The sequence below is a fragment of the Oncorhynchus mykiss genome, chromosome 3 (assembly GCF_057628025.1).
Source record: "Oncorhynchus mykiss isolate SJ-2025 chromosome 3, ASM5762802v1, whole genome shotgun sequence".
NCBI lineage: Eukaryota > Metazoa > Chordata > Actinopteri > Salmoniformes > Salmonidae > Oncorhynchus > Oncorhynchus mykiss.
Window position 1 is genome coordinate 51,423,866 of NC_143024.1, and position 20,223 is coordinate 51,444,088.

The 20,223-nt window shown below is 38.2% G+C and overlaps 2 protein-coding genes and 1 long non-coding RNA gene across 15 annotated transcripts in view; 2 read left to right on the top strand and 1 right to left on the bottom strand.

Moving 5' to 3' along the window:
• The first annotated feature begins 1,622 nt into the window (after window positions 1–1,622).
• Window positions 1,623–7,637, top strand: cfap97d2 (CFAP97 domain containing 2). 5 transcript variants are annotated; one of them, XM_021596879.3, is made up of 5 exons: window positions 1,628–2,055; window positions 2,277–2,357; window positions 2,597–2,715; window positions 3,717–3,900; window positions 4,437–7,637. In XM_021596879.3, exons 1-4 carry the CDS (start codon window positions 1,960–1,962, stop codon window positions 3,895–3,897), a joined length of 477 nt encoding a protein of 158 aa, XP_021452554.3. In that variant the 5' UTR covers window positions 1,628–1,959; the 3' UTR covers window positions 3,898–3,900; window positions 4,437–7,637. The 5 variants fall into 5 exon arrangements, with proteins under 5 accessions (XP_090085640.1, XP_021452554.3, XP_021452556.3 ...); XM_021596881.3 differs by having other exon boundaries at window positions 2,603–2,715; XM_021596877.3 differs by having other exon boundaries at window positions 3,796–3,900; window positions 4,437–4,653.
• LOC149984580 (uncharacterized) lies at window positions 5,212–11,265 on the bottom strand. Its single transcript, XR_016494687.1, has 2 exons — window positions 10,955–11,265; window positions 5,212–5,878 (listed from the first exon to the last, which is right to left on the bottom strand). It is a non-coding gene; the product is annotated as an uncharacterized LOC149984580 (long non-coding RNA).
• Window positions 8,958–20,223, top strand: part of cdc16 (cell division cycle 16 homolog (S. cerevisiae)) — a 28,162-nt gene continuing 16,896 nt past the window's right edge. The window contains exons 1-7 of one of the 9 annotated variants that reach the window (XM_036974086.2): window positions 8,958–9,168; window positions 11,733–11,787; window positions 11,909–12,006; window positions 13,601–13,639; window positions 15,083–15,217; window positions 15,651–15,810; window positions 19,727–19,821. In XM_036974086.2, coding sequence (XP_036829981.1) covers window positions 15,125–15,217; window positions 15,651–15,810; window positions 19,727–19,821 — 348 coding nt within the window. In that variant the 5' untranslated portion in view covers window positions 8,958–9,168; window positions 11,733–11,787; window positions 11,909–12,006; window positions 13,601–13,639; window positions 15,083–15,124. Of the gene's footprint in view, window positions 9,169–9,660; window positions 10,062–10,509; window positions 10,695–11,312; window positions 11,453–11,732; window positions 11,788–11,908; window positions 12,007–13,600; window positions 13,640–15,082; window positions 15,218–15,650; window positions 15,811–19,726; window positions 19,822–20,223 lie in introns of those variants that run through there. The other 8 variants (XM_090229507.1, XM_036974085.2, XM_036974082.2 and 5 more) reach the window with 8 other exon arrangements.

Consider the following 20,223-nt stretch of genomic DNA (forward strand, 5'->3'; position numbering starts at 1 on the left):
ATGTCATATCACTAGTATTTTATGTTATACATCCATTATTTAAATTATACATCTGATACACACTTGTGGTTGACTTTTATATTTCTAATGCTCAAGTATATTTTCACTTTCATGATATTTTAAAGTAACTTTTATGCCATGCCAGTGAACTGAAGTTGTTTTAAACAGCGCCAATGGAAATAAGTCTGTTGACTTCGTGTTTTGAATGTGTGTATTATTGTATTCGGCTGAGACAACTCTCTGTATTTTACATTTGTCAAATAAATAAATGTATTCATATTTGGCTCTGGTTTGACAGATTTTCATCTAAAGAACAGTACAAAGTTCCACTTTTGACAGGCAGGTGGAGGTGCTGTGCTGTAAAAGTCCATTCATGACAGCTAATTTCTGAGCCTTAATGAAATGTTTTAGCAATGTCTACATTCAGAAATCAGAGCATCAGCCCATTTACCATTTCGGTAAAACTTTCTATGAAGCCTATATGCATAATACATTATACATGTACTCATAATGCACTTTAGAGTAATCATGCAGTAAAAGCAGAGCTATATAGACGCACGTAAAGACTTATAATTCTGCATAAAAATCATAATCACTTATAATATACAGCAACATAGTGCTTCATAATTGCTGGCATTATGCATATGGCCTTCATAGAAAGTGTTTCCATAAATGCACCACTTCACCACAATTATTTTATTTTAAAATAATGCCATGTGTTTTGGCCAGATATTGCCCCTTAATTAGAAGTCTAAAGCAGTAAAGTTAAGTTTAAAATCAAGATTTGATCTGTGATTTATGACATCAATATCTCCCTGGGAGGCTTTTGTAAATTGGCTTTGTTTACTGGGGAGTGTTGGTGCAATGTTTAGTTTCCAGGTAACTGTTACTAAGGGTATTAATTGTTGCTCTTCAGTAGAAAACTACATGAAAACGATGCAGTCTTGTTTTGATTTATAAGAGTGAGTTTAAAAATGGGTCCGTAACAATAACTTCAAAGTGAACATTCTGAAAATTCAAATTTTGGTGTTGAAAGATGTTATGACATTAAACTGGTAATATCTTGGCCTTGCTGGCAGCCCACTTGCTGCATACTTGCACGACACAGAAAAGCCAAGCAGAAATTGGTTGAATAATATATATAATATATATATCTCCAATATTTGAAATACTTGAGTATAAATGCAGTTTTTGCACTATTCCATTGGTTCCATTGTACCTGACAAGCAAAATCAAGCACACTTCAAGTATTTCAAACGATAGATATGTTGGCTGTTCGGGTCTGAATCCAAGGTCATAACACTAAAAAGGACCGTCTCTATTTTAGGGAGAAATATAGATAGACCACGATGCATTTCTGCCCACAGACAGAGTAGGATTTTTATACTTTCTGTATTATATCATAACCATTTAATAGAAGATTTGAAATTAAGATAAATAAAAACCAATTTTTGTGGAGAATCACTTCTCAAGGCTCAAGAAGACGTTTATATTCTCACTCTTTCAACAGGTTCTCGACACACCATTTATCTCATCCGCTAATGCCTCGCCCTCCCTTTGTGGAACTTGTTAAGCAATTAGAGTGTTTGAAGACATTCATTCATCTCCACTCTATGCCGTTGCTGTCATGGCAACCTGGGTATGACTGAAAACAGACTGCAGTCTGTCTGAGCTGTGTATGCAGTGGCTAGACTTTAGCAAAGCAGAGAAGGCTGTGTGTGGGGCATCTGGCAGTGCTGTGCTGGAGGAAGGTTACAGTAAGTTGACAGTACTTGGCAGTTGACAGTGGTTCTACTAGCTAACAGAAGTTGTAGGAAACAGACTAAAAACAGACTGCATCTCTCCGAGCGAGCTCCATATGCAGTAGATAGAGAAGGCCACAGGGCAGGGGTAACAGTGTAGGACAATTCTTAGGTTGACTGGAGGTAGACTGGGACCAATAGTGCAAGTACTGCAGCCATGCAACACCTGTTGTACCAGCCACTGCTTCTCAATGGAAACAAATACCTGCAGCAGAAGTGGGACAAGGCCTCCTATGAAATGCATCTGAGAAAGGTAAGCAAAAGCTGCTTTGATGCTAAAATCAAAGGCTATCAACAATGTTGGAGGTATCCTTAACATATTGACAATATTAATTTAACATTGTTATTAGCTGTTGTTTTTCAAAGTATTGTCATATTCCTGAGTCATCAATTGTCCTTTTTTGTGCTTCCAACAAAACAAGCTGAGTAAACATGTCCAGTGTTGTTGACCTTTACTGTCGTTTTTTTGTCAAGGTCAAATCAGCGAAACCCACCATCGACACAACTGCACCTAAAACCTATGGTCACCTTGCCCTCAAAATGAAGAAACAAAAGGTGATAAAGGATCTCTAAGTCGTGTCATTTCACCATGTATCCAGCGAAGAGTCCTTTTTCTGAACTTTTGAGCTGGCAAATGTGTCTTTTGAGAAAGCTTACCAATGCGTCTGTCCCAGGCTTTCCTTGAACATTCTGAGTTGCATATTGCAACCTTAGCAGTTGTTACCTTGTATTTTGTTGTTGCTGTTTTGGTTGGCTTTACTTGTTTTTGTCTTTCTTAATATTTCCTTAATAAGTTTCAGGAGCAAAGCATGTCCAAAATTCAGAGGGAAAACAATATGCTGCTTGAGAAAATATCTCACATTATGAGGACTACTGGTCGCATCGACAACAGGAACGACTATGAAAACAAAAGGTATAGTGTTTACCTCCAGTCTCTTCAGGGGTGTGGCTTTAAATCCCACTACTGACACCAATATTAATTGGTAACAGCTAAACAGTGGTAGAAAAAATAACCAATTGTCATACTTGAGAAAAGTAAAGATGCCGTAATAGAAAATGACTGTAAAAGTCACCCAGTAAAATACTACTTGAGTAAAAATCTAAAAGATATTTGGTTTTAAATATACTTAAGTATCGGAAGTAAAAGTATAAATAATTTGAAATACCTTATGTTAAAGGAAAACTCCACCCAAAAATGATTTTGGTATTTGTTTCATTAGTTTATTGCTGACATAGTCAAAAAAAGTTTTGCTAGTCAAAATGCATCATACGGGGATGATATCTGTATTTTGAAAGTAACATATTTAGGAAATATGTCAACAATGGACTAATGAAATGAAACAAATACCAAAATATTGTTTTGGGGTGGAATTGTCCTTTAAGCAACCAAGACGGCACCATTTTCTTTTTTTTATGTATGGAAAGCTAGGGGTACCCTCCAATAACCAAACATCATTCATAAACGAAGCATGTGTGTTTAGTGTGTCCGAGAATCAGAGGAAGTAGGGATGTTCTGTGCATTTTTCTGTCCTGCTAAGCATTCAAAATGTAACGAGTACATGTGGGTGTCAGGGAAAATGTATGGAGTAAAAAGTACCATATTTTCTTTAGGAATGTAGTCAAGTAAAAGTTGTCATATATAAATACTAAAGTACAGATACCGCAACAAAAATACTTAAGTACAGTACACCATTGCAGCTAAACCAGGTGTGGACCCACTCAGCTTGCACAGGGCAAGCACATTAAATGTGCCACAATGGTCTAGACCTTTTGGTAGAGGCAGTAGTATGCTTAAATTCAGGGAGGCTTCACCAGGTCCGAAAATGTCCATGTTCATAAACTTAGCATCCTACTGTACCTCAACTCAATGGCCTACACACAATAGAAAACCTTTTTTTTCCCTTGGAATGGTAGTCTCTGCAGAGAGATGCAACAGCAGGAGTTGCTCCGTATCACCAAAGATAACCAGTTGATCCTTCTTCGTCTGACCCAGTGCCAGCCTCACTACAGCATTAAGGACTGGCATGAGGACTGGCTCAAGACAATCAAGCTCATGGAGAGCATTGCACGATATCCACGAAGAGTTAGTGACTAAAAGGTGAGTTCTGTGCATCACTTACAGGCGATTGGCAGATCTTACTCAAAACATAACACATTATTGAAATGTATATTAAAGCCCCAGTGCAGTCAAAAATGTGATGTTCCTATGTTTTATATGTAGTTCCACACTATGAGATTGGAATAATACTGTTCAATTGTGAAATTATGATAATGCCCTTTTAGTGTACGAGCTGTTTGAAAAGACTGGCTGAAATTTTTGCCTGTTTTGGTGGGATGGAGTTTTTGCAGGCCTGGTGGCACCACCAGGTGATCAATTTGTAAATAGATCAATAAGAAAGAGTTCCAAACCCCTCTGCCAATAACAGATAGTTTTCAGTTTTACGCCCAGACAGTCCTAGCAAAAATCTTGCTTTAGAAATTGCTTTTTGCTAAGAAGCTATTTATGTTTATTTTTGAGAGAAAGAAATATTAAAAAATACAATATTGTTACCCATAAATTATTTGATATTCAGATAAAAACGACTGCATTGGACCTTTTTAAAATATGCATATAATTTGAGGCCAATCCTATAGGGACAAGGCCAGGCCAGTAATGAAGAGCAGCAACACTGAGACTGAAGAAAAGGACAGTCTTCATGCGGAACAGAGCTCACACAGCAGCATCACTCACAATGGCAAAAGGGGAGTGTGAGGAAGAACCTGATCAACAGGAAGAGGAGGCGGGCCTGTAGGAAACACCTAAGTCATCTGACACACCAAACAAAGGTCCTACATCTGAAAGTCCCCCAATACCTGAACCCCCTCACACACCTGACACACTAAGCACATCTAACAGACCTGACTCCCAAGTCAAAGACTGAGAATAGGTGTAAGCACAAGGACATTAAGAAGGGGTAAAGTAATTTGAATATTTGGTAGATTATTTACATTTGCAATGTCTCCAGATGTTATTTGAAAATATATTACTGGCTTGTAGTATTAAAGGAATTTATAACTTCTTGTCTTGGGATCAGATGCCTTTGCCACCTTTATGCGAAATCAATGCACAATGCATGTTAGCTACACAATAAATAGTTGTCAAAACAAAGGTTCAATCAGAGGAAAGCGTCAGTGATTATATCATAAGACTGTTGCCTGTGAACGAGCTGGGCTAGAACAAAATTGACCTTTTTTTAAAGACATTAGCAGCCTTCCATAACTTCACATGGAGATGAAATTAGGCTACCACATGTGCACAACTAAAACCACAGTATTTGTTCATCTTTTGGTTTAGATTTCTATGGTCAAGTCAAATGCAGCCTATTATCACCAGGTAGAATACAAAACATATGTTTCATCGACACCAATGTACAGCTGTATAACAACTTTAATTGTAAACGGTATTAATATGTTAGTTAGCTAACTACTGTTTTAATATCAACACCAATGTATAACAACCTGAAATTGGTTAAGACATTGTCAAAGGGGAACATTTTGGAAATGTGTCAAAGTACCTAAAGCTGTCTCACAGTAAGCACCTCTCTGTGTCATGAGGTTATGCAGCCCCTTGATGATTCTGACAGCTTTTTGGGCACATTCTAACCAAAGTTCTGTGAATAATTTAACATCTTTGTACAGTACCATTCAAAAGTTTGGACACACTTACTAATTCAAGAGTTTTTCTTTATTTTGACTATTTTCTACATTGTAGAATAATAGTGAAGACATAAACTGTAATAACACATATGGAATCATGTAGTTAACAAACCAAATATATTTTAGATTCTTCAAAGTAGCCACCCTTTGCCTTGTTGACAGCTTTGCACACTTGGCATTCTCTCAACCAACTTCACCTGGAATGCTGAGCACTTGTTGGCTACTTTTCCATAACTTTGCAGGCCAACTCATTCCACACTATCTCAATTGGGTTGAGGTCGGGTGATTGTGGAGGCCAGGTCATTTGATGCAGTACTCCATCACTCTCCTTCTTGGTCAAATAGCCCTTAAACAGCCTGGAGGTGTGTTGGGTCATTGTCCTGTTGAAAAACAAATGATAGTGGGACTAAGTGCAAACCAGATAGGATGGCGTATCGCTGCAGAATGCTGTGGCAGCCATGCTGGTTAAGTGTGCCTTGAATTCTAAATAAATCACTGACAGTCACCAGCAAAACATCATCACACCTTCTCCTCCATGCTTTACGGTGGGACCCACACACGCAGAGTTTATCTGTTCACCTACTCTGCGTCTCACTAAGACACGGCAGTTAGAACCAAAAACTGTAAATTTGATCAAAGGACAGATTTCCACTGGTCTAATGTCCATTGCTAGTGTTTCTTCACCCAAATGAGTCTCTTCTTCTTATTGGTGTCCTTTAGTAGTGGTTTCTTTGCAGCAGTTCGACCACGAAGGCCTGATTCATGCAGCCTCCTCTGAACAGTTGATGTTGAGATGTGTCTGTGAAGCATTTATTTGGGCTGCAATCTGAGGTGCAGTTAACTCTAATGAACTTATCCTCTGCAGCAGAGGTAAGTCTGGCTGATTATTTCCTGTGGCGGTCCTCATGAGAGCCAGTTTCAACATAGTGTTTGATGGTTTTTGCACCTGCACCTGATGAAACTTTCATAGTACTTCACATTTTCCCGAATTGACAGACCTTCATGTCTAAAAATAATGATGGACTGTCATTTCTCTTTGCTTATTTGAGCTGTTCTTGCCTTGGTGGACTTGGTATTTTACCAAATAGGGCTATCTTCTGTATACCACCCCAACCTCGTTCTGTATACCACCCCAACCTCGTCACAACACAACTGATTGGCTCAAACGGATTAAGATGGAAAGAAATTCCACAAATTAACTTTTAACATGGGACACCTGTTAATTGAAATGCATTTAATGTGACTACTTCATGAAGCTGGTTGAGAGAATGCCAAGAGTGTTTAAAGCTGTCATCAAGTCAAAGGGTGACTACTTTGAAGAATCTCATCTTAAATATATTTTGATTTGTTAAACACTTCTTTGGTTACTATATGATTCCATATGTGTTCTTCATAGTTTTGATGTCTTCACTATTATTCTACAATGTAGAAAATAGTAAAAAATAAAGTAAAACCCTTGAATGAGTAGGTGTGTACAAACTTTTGACTGGTAGTGTGTATCTGACACACCTGGCTCATTTGGTTGAGTATCCTACATCACTATGAACATTTTAAGATATTTAAGATGCCATTGAGGTGTTTGGCTGCCATATTAGAAAAAGGCTTCTGTGGGGTTAATACATGAATTATGTGACTGCCCTGTATCTACAAATCTTTTTAAAACCTTGTTCTAGCTGTGTGTGTAAAATGTGCTGCCTCTATCACCAAAGTTACAATCCAAAAACATAGCTGCCCCACTACATGGAATTCTATGGCTAAGCTTCCAAAATTGTAATGTCAATGACACATGTTTATTTTTTTTACAATAGTTGTAGCTGGTGCTTTCAAAGTTGGTATATTATACATGTATATAATTTTTAAGTTAATTTCATGACCTTTTAGAACCACTAGTCAATTTTTGTTTGTTGAATGTTTCAGGGTTTCCTTTATTAAGCAATTTATACAGGTACAGCCTGAATTAAAAATGAGATGTGTCACTGGTAATATACCCTATAATGTCAAAGTGGAAAAGTGGAATTTAGTTAAAAAAAAAAGTTTTTACAAATTTAAAGCTGAAACGTTTTGAATCAATAGGTATTCTACCCCTTTGCTATGGCAAGCTTAAATAAGTTCAGGATTAAAAATGTGCTTAACAAGTCACATAAATTGCATAGTCTCACTCTGTGTGCAATAATAGTGTTTAACAGGATTTTTGAATGACTACCTCATCCCTCTACCCCACACATACAATTATCTGTAAGTGCCCTCAGTCGAGCAGTGAATGTTAAACACAGATTCAACCACGAAGACCAGGGAGGTTTTCCAATGCCTCTCAAAGAAGGGCACCTATTGCTCGATGGGTAAAAATAAAAATAAAAGCTGATTTTGAATATCCCTTTGAGCATGGTGAAGTTATGCATTACACTTTGTATGGTGTATCAATACACCCAGTCACTACAAAAAGACATGCAGCCTTCCTAACTCAGTTGACGGAGAGGATGTAAACCGCTCAGGGATTCCCTCAATAGTGACTTTAAAACAGTTACGGAGTTTAATGGCTGTGATAGGAAAAAACTGAGGCAGGATCAACAACATTGTAGTTAATCCACAATACTAATCTAAATAACAGAGTGAAATGAAGGAAGCCTTTACAGAATAAAAATATCCAAAACATACATCCTATTTTTAACAAGGCACTATAGTGAAACTGCAGAAAATGTGGAAAATAAATTAACTTTGTCTTGAATACAAAGCATTATGTTTGGGGCAAATCCAACATTACACATCACTAAGTACAACAAATTTAAGCATGGTGGTGGCTGCATCATGTGATGGGTATGCTTGTCATTAGCAAGTACTAGAGAGTATTGTTTAGGATAAAAATAAACTGAATAGACCTAAGCTCTGGCTAAATCTTAGAGCAAACCTGGTTCTGGCTGCTTTCCAATGGACACTGGGAAACAAATTCACCTTTCAGCCAGACAAAAACCCAATGCACAAGGCCAAATGTATAAACTGGAGTTGCTTACCAAGACGATATTGAATGTTCCTGAGTGGCCTAGTTAACATATTTTATTAAATCGGCTTGAAAATCTATGGTAAGACTTAAATGACTTAAATGGCTATCTAGCAATGATAAACAACTAACTAACAATTATGTTTTCACTTTGTCATTAAGGGTTATTGTGTGTCGATGGGTGAGATTATTATTATTTTTTTGCACATATCTGCACATATGTGACATAGTATGCAATTTTCGTGGACCACTTCTGGTCATGAGTGCTACTTTCAGAAGTACTGCATGGCTAAAAAGTATACAACATTTCCAGAGAATCTCTTTAAACAAAATGGACCCCATTTAATTTTTTCTCTCAAATCTGGTCACTTTATCAAGGTGTGTCACCACCAAAACATTGCCTGCAACCTAGTTGCATTGCATCGCAAGAGAGCAGAAAAATGTTTACAATATTTTTTTTTGTTGCTAAAAATGAGCCCCACCTGTGGGTGTGTGCATTTGCTACATTTTGCCAATCCGGACTCGCGCGTCTAAGTGCTGAGGGTTGATGTGAGGAGGTTTTTTGCAATTGCAAAGACTTGGCTCTACTTTTTCGATGATAGCACATATATTTGTTCAAGACTGCTATCTGAAAACAGTACCTGGGAACATCTGCTGAAGGAAACGATCTACTAGGTAAGTGCTAACTTTCTATCTTCCTCACTCACAAGTAATCACACGCTAACGTTACTTCTCCCATATCGCGGGAATTCCGTGTTTACAGCGTAACACAATCACATCAAGCAGTTGAAATAACAGCAAACTGCATTAATTTCATTTGTTTAACAATGTTTATATTGCCAATTCTCAGACTATATCCACTATAATAATGATTCCTGATAAATTATTTTTCCGGGTTCAGAGAAGCTGTCAGTCTCGTGACGTTCATTTCTGCATGGCACTGTGGAGATGACTAACAAAAAACAGCAACGTTTTGCATAGGTTGGATAGGCACACATCAAGGTTTATATTAACCGCTGCTGTACCAAACCAAATGCTAGGCTGGTAGCATGTGGAAGAAATATTGTCTAGACACCTTTTTTTCAGGGGATATTAAGTTTATAAATTGACTGGATGGGCTGTGGGACACTGGCTGCAAATTGATACATTTAATTTAATTGTTAACAGGCATTACCCACGGAATATATGGAGATTGTGGCGCTATAACTCCCTACTATCAACCAATCAGCATCCAGGACCCAAACAACAATTAAAAAAAAAACGGTGCTATTGCAGTTATTATAAATTAAGATGAATGTTTGCCTTAGTTATATCTAATGTACCATGTTTTCACATTCTATAAGGTCGATACATGAAACATGAAAACGCGGGCATCCTATCGAAGTTACAGGCATGAAAAGAGAACCGCGACTCTAACAAGCTGGTAACCAATATGCCCTAACCATGATTGACCTCTTCAGCTAATGGGTAATTGCCGAACCCTTGGAGGGCAAATCGGGAATGGCTTCAATAATCACCATTTTGGACAGCATCATCACTGAACGGGGAGCGGAGTGAATTGTTACATGGTGAACTGAGAAATATACAGATTGTCTGGTTAATGCTTGAAGAAGTTAGTTTGAAAAGGTTTACAACTTGAATTCATATCGGTGTTATGCTGAAAAAAAGACTGCACTTATTTGTCAGGAAAAAGTTTTTAAAAAATGAATCGTTAATTTCCTTTACATCCTGAGCACTTTAAATATGAAATAATTACTGTATATCTATTTAACTCATATACCTTCGATAGGACATCACTCAGAGATGCACAAAAACAATAACATTACAAGTGGGTGAACATTTTTCTTTACCTGTAGTTATAATACAGATAAGGGTTTCGCCTCATTTTCTACAAATATAAATACACATTTTAATTGGCTATATCTATCATGTAGTTAACTATTGTCAAATGTTCTCCGCCGCAATTAAACTATTCATAGCATTTTATTTTCTGTGAAATGACCGGAACCCTTAATCAAAGGCCCGAGTTTCCTTGCGGAGTTTAAGTGACACTGCTGCTGCAGAAGAAGCCGCGTAGCTAGCTACTACTAGGGAGTACATTTTCACATGATAATGATACGCTTTGATTTGTAAAAAGCATTTGGACAATTACAATGAATCTCGACAGACTTCGAAAACGTGTACGACACTACATTGATCAGGTAAGAAATGTAGCTACCTAGACTAGGTCTTGATAAGAATCGAGGTAGCTAACGTTAGATAGCTAAATTAGGTTACCGCTGTCAGATTGGAAAAAATGTATTGCTCCTGCTAGCTAAGTAAATGGGCTAGGTACTGTTCAGAATGACAAGTCTACAGGAACGTTATCCAGCTGTGTAAGGTTATATTTGCGATAGCATAATGTAAATAGAACTTGCCAACTTGTTGTCGATAAAAAAAGAGAAAGTAACCCAATATTTACCTGGATTTCCAACAGGTGTAAATTAATCATAGTGGGCATAGCGAGGTCCTACTGGCGCTTTCTAGCATTTATTTGCGTTAAGGAACGCCAAGCGAGGGTGTGCAATAACTCAATTCGCCATAGTACTTCTAAACAACGCAATTTACAAAATGTGTTTGGTAAAGTCTACAAAACGTAGTCCACACTCTTTGTAACATTCTAGTTTGGAGAACAGGAAACTGTACTGAGATCAAATGTTTAATCAATGATAAAATGTGCAGAATGTTGGACAAAATCCATCTCGCTCCATTTTCACCAAACTGCCAGCCACTGGGCTTCCTGCCATCACCATATTTGGTGGTGAGTGGAAATGCCAACCGGATGCTTCAGATTTATGCGGCTCATTGTTCGATCTGTGTTGTAGTCCTAAAAAACGGAAATGAGTAACCTCTGGTTCGTTTGGCTATTCCTATGGGGGTTTGGGATAAATGCTGAAAATAAGGTCTGAGCTTAACACAGGTTTGGGAGATCTAATATGTTTTGTTCTGAGATATCAGTCAATTAACATTACCTTTTATGAATTAGCTAGTAGCTAGTTAGCCACCCTGCTTGTGCTTGCTACTAAGTCAGTGGCTTGAGCTAGCTACAATGTACTTGGAGGTTAGCAACATTATATCAGGGCTAGCTAACTTGTTTCAGTGAGTGTTGACAGCCCCTGACAGTGTCAGTTTCATACTTGTAGTAAACACATTCAGAATGTTTGGTTTCATGCTGCCTTCCCTGTCTGTTTTGTTTGCAGCAACAGTATCAAAGTGCTCTATTTTGGGCAGATAAGATTGCATCCCTGTCACATGGTGAGTGATCTTTCTGATTGATGAGATGTAACAAATGTTTTGTGTTCATCTGGCTAGTTAGTATAAAATGTTAGTTGGTAGGGTATCTAACGGAGGTGATGCCTTTTTCCTGTCCTTGCAGAAGACCCCCAGGATATCTACTGGCTAGCACAGTGCCTTTACCTCACCTCTCAGTACCATAGAGCCTCCCATGCCCTCCGCTCACGTAAACTAGATAAGGTAAGACCACCTGGTTGGCTTCCCCCAATTTGTTGCAATTGGGCATGCAGGTAGTTTGGGTGCCTCCCTGTTCTACACGTCTCACTGAGGGGCCCTCATGCACTAGCATGCAGAAGGACTAATGACATGTTGGATACTCTGCATATTCTGACTTGTCATTATGAGTCTGTCCAGTCTATACGTTACTCTTCTATGTAGCTTTCATTTCTTTGTGCCATCCAGAGTATGCCTTTGATATTTTTGATAGAAGAAGCATTGTACTGGGTGTGCGGCATGTCCTTGGTGATCTGAACTAGAGCTCGACCGATTAATCGGAATGGCCGATTAATTAGGGCCAATTTCAAGTTTTCATAACCATCGGAAATCGGTATTTTTGGGTGCCAATTTGCCTTTTTTTTAATAAAAAAAAAAAAAAAATATTTATTATTATTTTTACTTTTATTTTTATACCTTTTATTTAACTAGGCAAGTCAGTTAAGAACACATTCTTATTTTCAATAACGACCTAGGAACAGTCGGTTAACTGCCTTGTTCAGGGGCAAAACGACAGATTTTCACCTTGTCAGCTCGGGGGCTCCAATCTTGCAACCTTATAGTTAACTAGTCCAACGCAATAACGACCTGCCTCTCTCTCGTTGCACTCTACAAGGTTACTGCCTGTTACGCGAATGCAGTAAGCCAAGGTAAGTTGCTAGTTAGCATTAAACTTATCTTATAAAAAACAATCATAATCACTAGTTAACTACACATGGTTGACGATATTACTAGATATTATCTAGCGTGTCCTGCGTTGCATATAATCTGACTGAGCATACAAGTATCTGACTGAGCGGTGGTAGGCAGAAGCAGGCGCGTAAACATTCATTCAAACAGCACTTTAGTGCGTTTTGCCAGCAGCTCTTCATTGTGCTGTTTATGACTTCAAGCCTATCAACTCCCGAGATGAGGCTGGTGTAACCGAAGTGAAATGGCTAGCTAGTTAGCGCGCGCTAATAGCGTTTCAAACGTCACTCACTCTGAGCCTTCTAGTAGTTGATCCCCTTGCTCTGCATGGGTAACGCTGCTTCGATGGTGGCTGTTGTTGTTGTGTTGCTGGTTCGAGCCCAGGGAGGAGCGAGGAGAGGGACAGAGTCTATACTGTTACACTGACGATACTAAAGTGCCTATAAGAACATCCAATCGTCAAAGGTTAATGAAATACAAATGGTATAGAGGGAAATAGTCCTATAATTCCTATAATAATTACTACCTAAAAGTTGGGAATATTGAAGACTCATGTTAAAAGGAACCACCAGCTTTCATATGTTCTCATGTTTTGAGCAAGTAACTTTTACTTTCTTCTCCAACACTTTGTTTTTGCATTATTTAAACCAAATTGAACATGTTTAATTATTTACTTGAGGCTAAATTGATTTTATTGCTGTATTAAGTTAAAATAAGTGTTCATTCAGTATTGTAGTAATTTTCCTTTATTTTGGGTTTTTTGGTCCTCCAATAATCGATATCGGCGTTGAAAAAAATCACAATCGGTCGACCTCCAATCTGAAAAATTGTTGTCAGTCAGCTTGTTCCTAATATTTATCTTTCATTTCAGTTGTATGGCGCTTGTCAATATCTTGCTGCTAGGTGCCACGTGAGTATTAATCTTAGGCTACTTCTTGTGATGAAATATACCTGTTCAAACTCCACGATCCCAAGGGTCAATCCACTTAAATTCAATTACTTTTCTACAGTATCCCTTTTGATTTAAACATATATTTTCTTTTCAAACATGTTTGCCCATGAAATGAGTGGTCAGAACGTGACTTCTTGGACCTTTATGCCAAAACATTTAGAAGATAAAGGTGTTCAAAGTTGATGCATTTTGCATACCCCACCATATTGTGAGACATGTCTTCATTGCTGAAAAACATAAACATTTGACTTTGATATTATTTGAAACCTTACACACAGTTGTCTAACTATTTTCTAATTTATTAAAGTGTATTTTAACAATTACCGCAAAGGATCTAAAATTGCGTAAACTAAGATTTTTTTCATATTCTCGTATGTTATAGCTTAGACCCTATTTTACATCATCAGAGGTTTTTATGTTGTGCCGCCATTGGTTGAGACACAACATGCTCATGTTATTTTTATCATAGAAATATAATGAATAGAATGGACCTATCCCTTCAGATCACTGCAATTTTACTGAACTTGAATAGAACAAAAATAAGTTGATGCTGGATAGTAAATAATGCTGGAAAAGCCTTTGTGCAAACAAACTTCCAGAAGTAATCAAGGCACTCTCATGTAGTGGCTAAATGAGAAAGCCTTTATTGTTTTCCAGCTTATGCATAGCAGGAATAAAAAAAATACTATGCAGCATCAACTTTGTTCTGTAGTATTTCATCCCATGATCAAAGAGCACCTCATGGATTAATTATCAACCAAATACGCATTCCTTTCCTGTGTCTCTTATTGAAAAATGTACATTTTAAGTGACATTTTAAATTCTGGCCACCGGTCCACTTTCCGTCCAATGTCAACTTAAATGGTTATGTCTATTCTATTATCTATTTCTATGATTTCAATAGGTTTCCAATGAACAGTAAAACAGTAAAACAACAGATTCCTATTCAAATCAACATTCTCTGATGTGTGGACCTCCAAGTGTCTTTGTGGTATCGTTTAAAATTTAAAATGGTTGTACATTTATCAGCCAAAACATGACACCCTGTATTCAATAGCCTGTTATGTCTCAACCGATGGCGGGCACAACAAACCTCAGATGTAAAATAATCTAAGCTACAACATGCATTGGGGTTTACACATTTTTGGATAATCAAAAAATGTATAGAAAAATTCTAGAAAGAAAATGGTTTCACAACCCTGTTTTGTATGCTTTTAAATGGTATCAATCTCAACCGTTAATGTCTCATGGTATGCAAAATGGGTCAACTTTAAAGCACTTTATCTCTTGAATATTTTTACATTCAGGTACAAAAACCCACAACCCTCAATTTCCCAACACCATACTCTTAACTGAGCTGCGACATTGGAAGCACTAACCTAGTGTTTGTGACTTGTGCAGTATGCTGCCAAAGAGTTCCAGCAGGCCTTAGACATCCTGGACATGGAGGAGCCAACCAGCAAGAAGCTGCTGGACCGGAGTGTCAAAGAGGAGAACAGGATACAAGAGTCAGACTGGGAGATGACCCCTGCCTCTGTGAGTCTCAGCTTTGACATAATAGGGTCCCATGTATTTTTGTGGCCCTGTAATACCACGTTTGTGGTCTTTCAATGGGATTTTCCAGTCTCTTCATATTTATGGTGTTGTGATTACAGGTTAACTAGTTAGATACTGTACTGTAGGTGACTGAGGCAGAGATTGAATACCATGTTGCCATGTCAAAGACCCTTTGGCTGAATTTTTATGATTTTGTTCCTTTCTAAGCTATAATAATGTCCTTTTGTCATTCTCACCATCATATTATTAAAGGGGTCCTGTCATTCATCCGGTAGCCACATCACCTGCCATATTCATACAAAACTCATGTGTGGGTCTTTTTTTGAATGTCAGAGTCCTCTCGAGTTTTCCGACTGATGCTGCTTTAGTGGTTCTGACCCCTTGTGGTCCCTTTAACGTCTTTCTTTTTCAGATCAACAGTTCCATCTGCCTGTTGCGGGGGAAGATCTATGATGCCATGGACAACCGGCCTCTGGCCACGTCCAGCTACAAAGAGGCCTTGAAACTGGATGTGTACTGCTTTGAAGCCTTCGACCTTCTAACGTCCCACCACATGCTGACTGCTCAGGAAGGTGAGGCCAGAGCAAGACTTGGAACAGAAACAGACTTAAGGGGACTGTCGAATCAAAAAATAAGAGTAACGTTTTTTGCACGTGTGCATCAGAAGTAATGTACAGGGATGCGAACTTGTCCCTTTTTGGAGATATTTGCAGTTTTGATCTCAAAATGTAGGTCCTCCACTGGAATCGTGTAGATCTGTCAGAAAAAAAAACCGCTAGCTCGATGGGGTTTAAATCCGGAGACTGTGCTGGCTATTCCATGATTTGAAGCCTACCATGTTGTTATTTTCTTCTAAGGTAGTTCTGACAGCCTGGAGGTATGTTTTGGTGCATTATCTTGCTGTAGGATGAACCCCTGACAACTAGGCGTACACCAGAGGGCATTGCATGGTGCTGCAAAATGATGTGTTAGACATTTTGGTTCTGGGTGCCACCCACTCTGTGCCAGTCACCGACTCTGGATCCACGCTTCCTCCTCCATGTGGAACCATCCTTTCGCCCACAATATGGCGTGCAAAAACCCTGCATGATGAACCAAAGATTTTGATTAATAGTTCCAGAACACCGTCCAGTCTTCAGTAGTCCACTGGCAGTGCATCATGGCCCAGGCAAGCCTCTTTTTCTTATTTTGCCATCTTAGCAATGGCTTCCTTACTGCAACTTGACCTGTCAAACTTGCAGCTCGAAGTCTTCTCTTCACAGTTGAGACTAAGACAGCTGCGCCACTCGGGAGCCCTAAGGCACTGCATCTCAGTGCTAGAGGTGTCACTACAGACCCTGGTTCGATGCCAGGCTGTATCACAATCGGCCGTGATTGGAGTCCCATAGTGCTTTGCACAATTGGCCCAGCGTAGTTGAGGTTTGGCTGGGTTGAATTTGTTCTTAAAACTTCTTCGGGATCGGTGTCCCGTCCTAGGGACGGTTGAGCAAATGTAGGCTAATGCGATTAGCATGAAGTTCTAAGTAACAAGAGAATTTCCCAGGACATAGACATATCTGATATTGGCAGAAAGCTTAAATTCTTGTTAATCTAACTGCACTGTCCAATTTACAGTAGCTATTACAGTGAATGAATACCATGCTATTGTTGGAGAGTACATAATTTTGAACATGAAAAGTTATTAATTAGGAACATTTGGGCAGTCTTGAGACAAAAATTAACAGAAATGCAATGGTTCATTGGATCAGTCTTAAACGTTGCACATACTGCCATCTAGTGGCCAAAATCAAAATTTCACCTGGGCTGGAATAATACATTATGGCCTTTCTCTTGCATTTCAAAGATGATGGTACAAAAAAAATACAAAATAATGTGTTTTTTTTCTTATCTTTTGCCAGATCTATTGTTATATTCTCCTACATTCCTTTTACATTTCCACAAAGTTTTTTTTCTTTCAAATGGTACCACGAATATGCATATCATTACTTCAGGGCCTTAGCTATAGGCAGTTAGATTTTGGTATTTCATTTTAAGCAAAAAATTGGGGGAAAAGGGCCGGATCCTTAAGAGGTTCTGTAACCGACTTGCCTAGTTAAATAAATGTAAATACAGTTGCTTGCTTCGACCAGTGTTAAGCTGTGCTTGAAGCTGTTGCACTGTGAGCCACCTATCATGCAAGCTGTTAAATCTCAAACAATACTGTCCAAATAATGCTTAAGAGGGTGTATGTAGTAACTAGAGGTCGACCGATTAATCGGAATGGGCGATTTAATTAGGGCCGATTTTCAAGTTTTCTTAACAATCAAAAATAAGTATTTTTGGATGCCGATTTTGCCTTATTTTTTTAATTAGATTTTTTTTAACAACTTTATTTAACGAGGCAAGTCCATTAAGAACACATTCTTATTTTCAATGACGGCCTAGGAACGGTGGGTTAACTGCCTTGTTCAGGGGCAAAACGACAGACTTTTACCTTGTCAGCTCAGGGATTCAATCTTGCAACCTTACAGTTAACTAGTCCAACGCTCTAACCACCTGCCTCATGAGGAGCCTGCCTGTTAAGCGAATGTAGTAAGAAGCCAAGGTAAGTTGCTAGCTAGCATTGAACTTATCTTATAAAAAACAATCAATCAATCATAATCACTAGTTATAACTACACATGGTTGATGATATTACTAGTTTATCTAGCGTGTCCTGCGTTGCATATAATCGATACGGTGTGCATTCGCGAAAAAGGACTAGTTGCTCCAACGTGTACCTAACCATAAACATCAATGCCTTTCTTACACGGAAGTATATATTTTTAAACCTGCATTTTTAGCTAAAAGAAAGGTTAGCAGGCAATCTTAACCAGGTGAAATTGTCACTTCTCTTGTGTTCATTGCACGCAGAGTCAGGGTATATGCAACAGTTTGGGCTGCCTGGCTCATTGCGAACTAATTTGCCAGAATTTTACGTAATTATGACATTGAAGGTTGTGCAATGTAACAGCAATATTTAGACTTAGGGATGCCATCCATTAGATAAAATACGGACCGGTTCCGTATTTCACTGAAACTATAATTTCGAAAACAAACCGTTTATTGTTTCCGGATTCGACCAAATTAATGACCTAAGGTTCGTATTTCTGTGTGTTATGTTATAATTAAGTATGATTTGATAGAGCAGTCTGACTGAGCGATGGTAGGCACCAGCAGGCTCGTAAGCACTCATTCAAACAGCACTTTAGTGCGTTTTGCCAGCAGCTCTTCGCAATGCTTCAAATGTCACTTGCTCTGAGACTTGGAGTAGTTGTTCCCCTTGCCCTGCATGGGTAACGCTGCTTCCAGGGTGGCTGCTGTTGTGTTCCTGGTTCGAGCCCAGGTAGGGGCGAGGTGAGGGACGGAAGCTTATACTGTTACACTGGCAATACTAAAGTGCCTATAAGAACATCCAATAGTCAAAGGTATATGAAAGACAAATCGTATAGAGAAATAGTCCTATATATCCTATAATAACTACAACCTAAAACTTCTTACCTGGGAATATTGAAGACTAATTTTAAAAGGAACCACCAGCTTTCATATGTTCTCATGTTCTGAGCAAGGAACTTAAACGTTAGCTTTCTTACATGGCACATATTGCACTTTTACTTTCTTCTCCAACACTTTTTTTTTGTTGCATTATTTAAACAAAGTTGAACATGTTTCATTGTTTATTTGAGGATAAATTGATTTTTTTGTATGTATTATATTAAGTTAAAATAAGAGTTCATTCAGTATTCTTGTAATTGTCATTATTACAAATAAATTTAAAAAATTGGCCGATTTTAATCGGTAACGTCTTTTTTGGTCCTCCAATAATCGGTATCGGCGTTGAAAAATCATAATCGGTCGACCACTAGTAGGAACACAGTCTGTTCCAACACTGCTTTTATACAGACATAGGTTTTGTAAGTAGTCAACAAAAGTTGGGACACCTGTAGGAATTGTTAGCATCAACTTTCAAGGCTTAATTTACTTCAATTGCTGCAGAACAGCTGTACATTGTTTTTCTGTAACCTAAACTTTTTAAAATGTATTAACCTCTGGCAGCTTACTGCTTATCTTTGTACCATTTCAGGTTATTCATTGGACTTGAACTGCTTAAATTTCAAAACTGGAAAAATGAGGGTGTTCTAAAACTTTTGGGCATTTGTGTGTGATTTATATATTTTTTTATTTTTTATTGATAACTTTTTTTTTGCTTCTTGGGCCCCCATGGGCCTTGGCCTGGTATCACATTGTTAGTAAAATGTTGGTATTGTGACAACCCCACTCTGATAATATATACAGATTTTGTGTGTGTTTCTGTGCCCCTTTTTGGGCCCTTACCAGTTTGCATCCCTGAAATATAGGTATGTTTGTTTTATGCCATTAATGGTTTATAGATGTGTCTGTAGGGTAAATGTATTATATTTTTCCCCAAACCCCTTATTTTGAAGACCTTTTGTCATTTTTGTGTTTGTAGAAAAGGACTTCCTGGACTTGCTTCCTTTGAGCCAACAGTGCACAGAGGAAGAAGACAAATTACTTCACTTCCTGTTTGAGAATAAATTGAAGAAGGTACGTCCACTGTTATCCTCCATGTCAGGACATCAGTTGAGTTCAGATTCCTATGTTAAGTTTCAGTATTTTACATTTGTCATGTGCTATGTTGATCACTATGTTGTGTTTCTTTGTTGGAATACACAGGTCATCATGTCACTTTGGATTTTGCCCTACAGAATGAACCATATGATTATTTTCTAAATATTACAATCACTCATATTTGGTTAATATTGGTTGTCTACAGTTGCCCCTAACAATGCCGATAACAACAACCCAGAAATGTTCTCTCTGATTTTACTAAAGTTACGTGGTCATTTGTCTCAAATTAGAGTTGATGGTGCTTTTGTTCCAATTTCACATTTGTTTCCCCCTCCCTTTCTCCACTTTTTTTTCTCCATCCATCCTTTCCTCTTTCCT

Coding starts and splice junctions, on each gene's coding strand:
- cfap97d2 (XM_021596877.3), top strand. CDS start 1,960: ATGCAACACCTGTTGTACCAGCCACTGCTTCTCAATGGAAACAAATAC. Junction 2,716..3,795: donor AACGACTATGAAAACAAAAG/GTATAGTGTTTA, acceptor CGTCTGACCCAG/TGCCAGCCTCACTACAGCAT. Junction 3,901..4,436: donor GAAGAGTTAGTGACTAAAAG/GTGAGTTCTGTG, acceptor CCAATCCTATAG/GGACAAGGCCAGGCCAGTAA.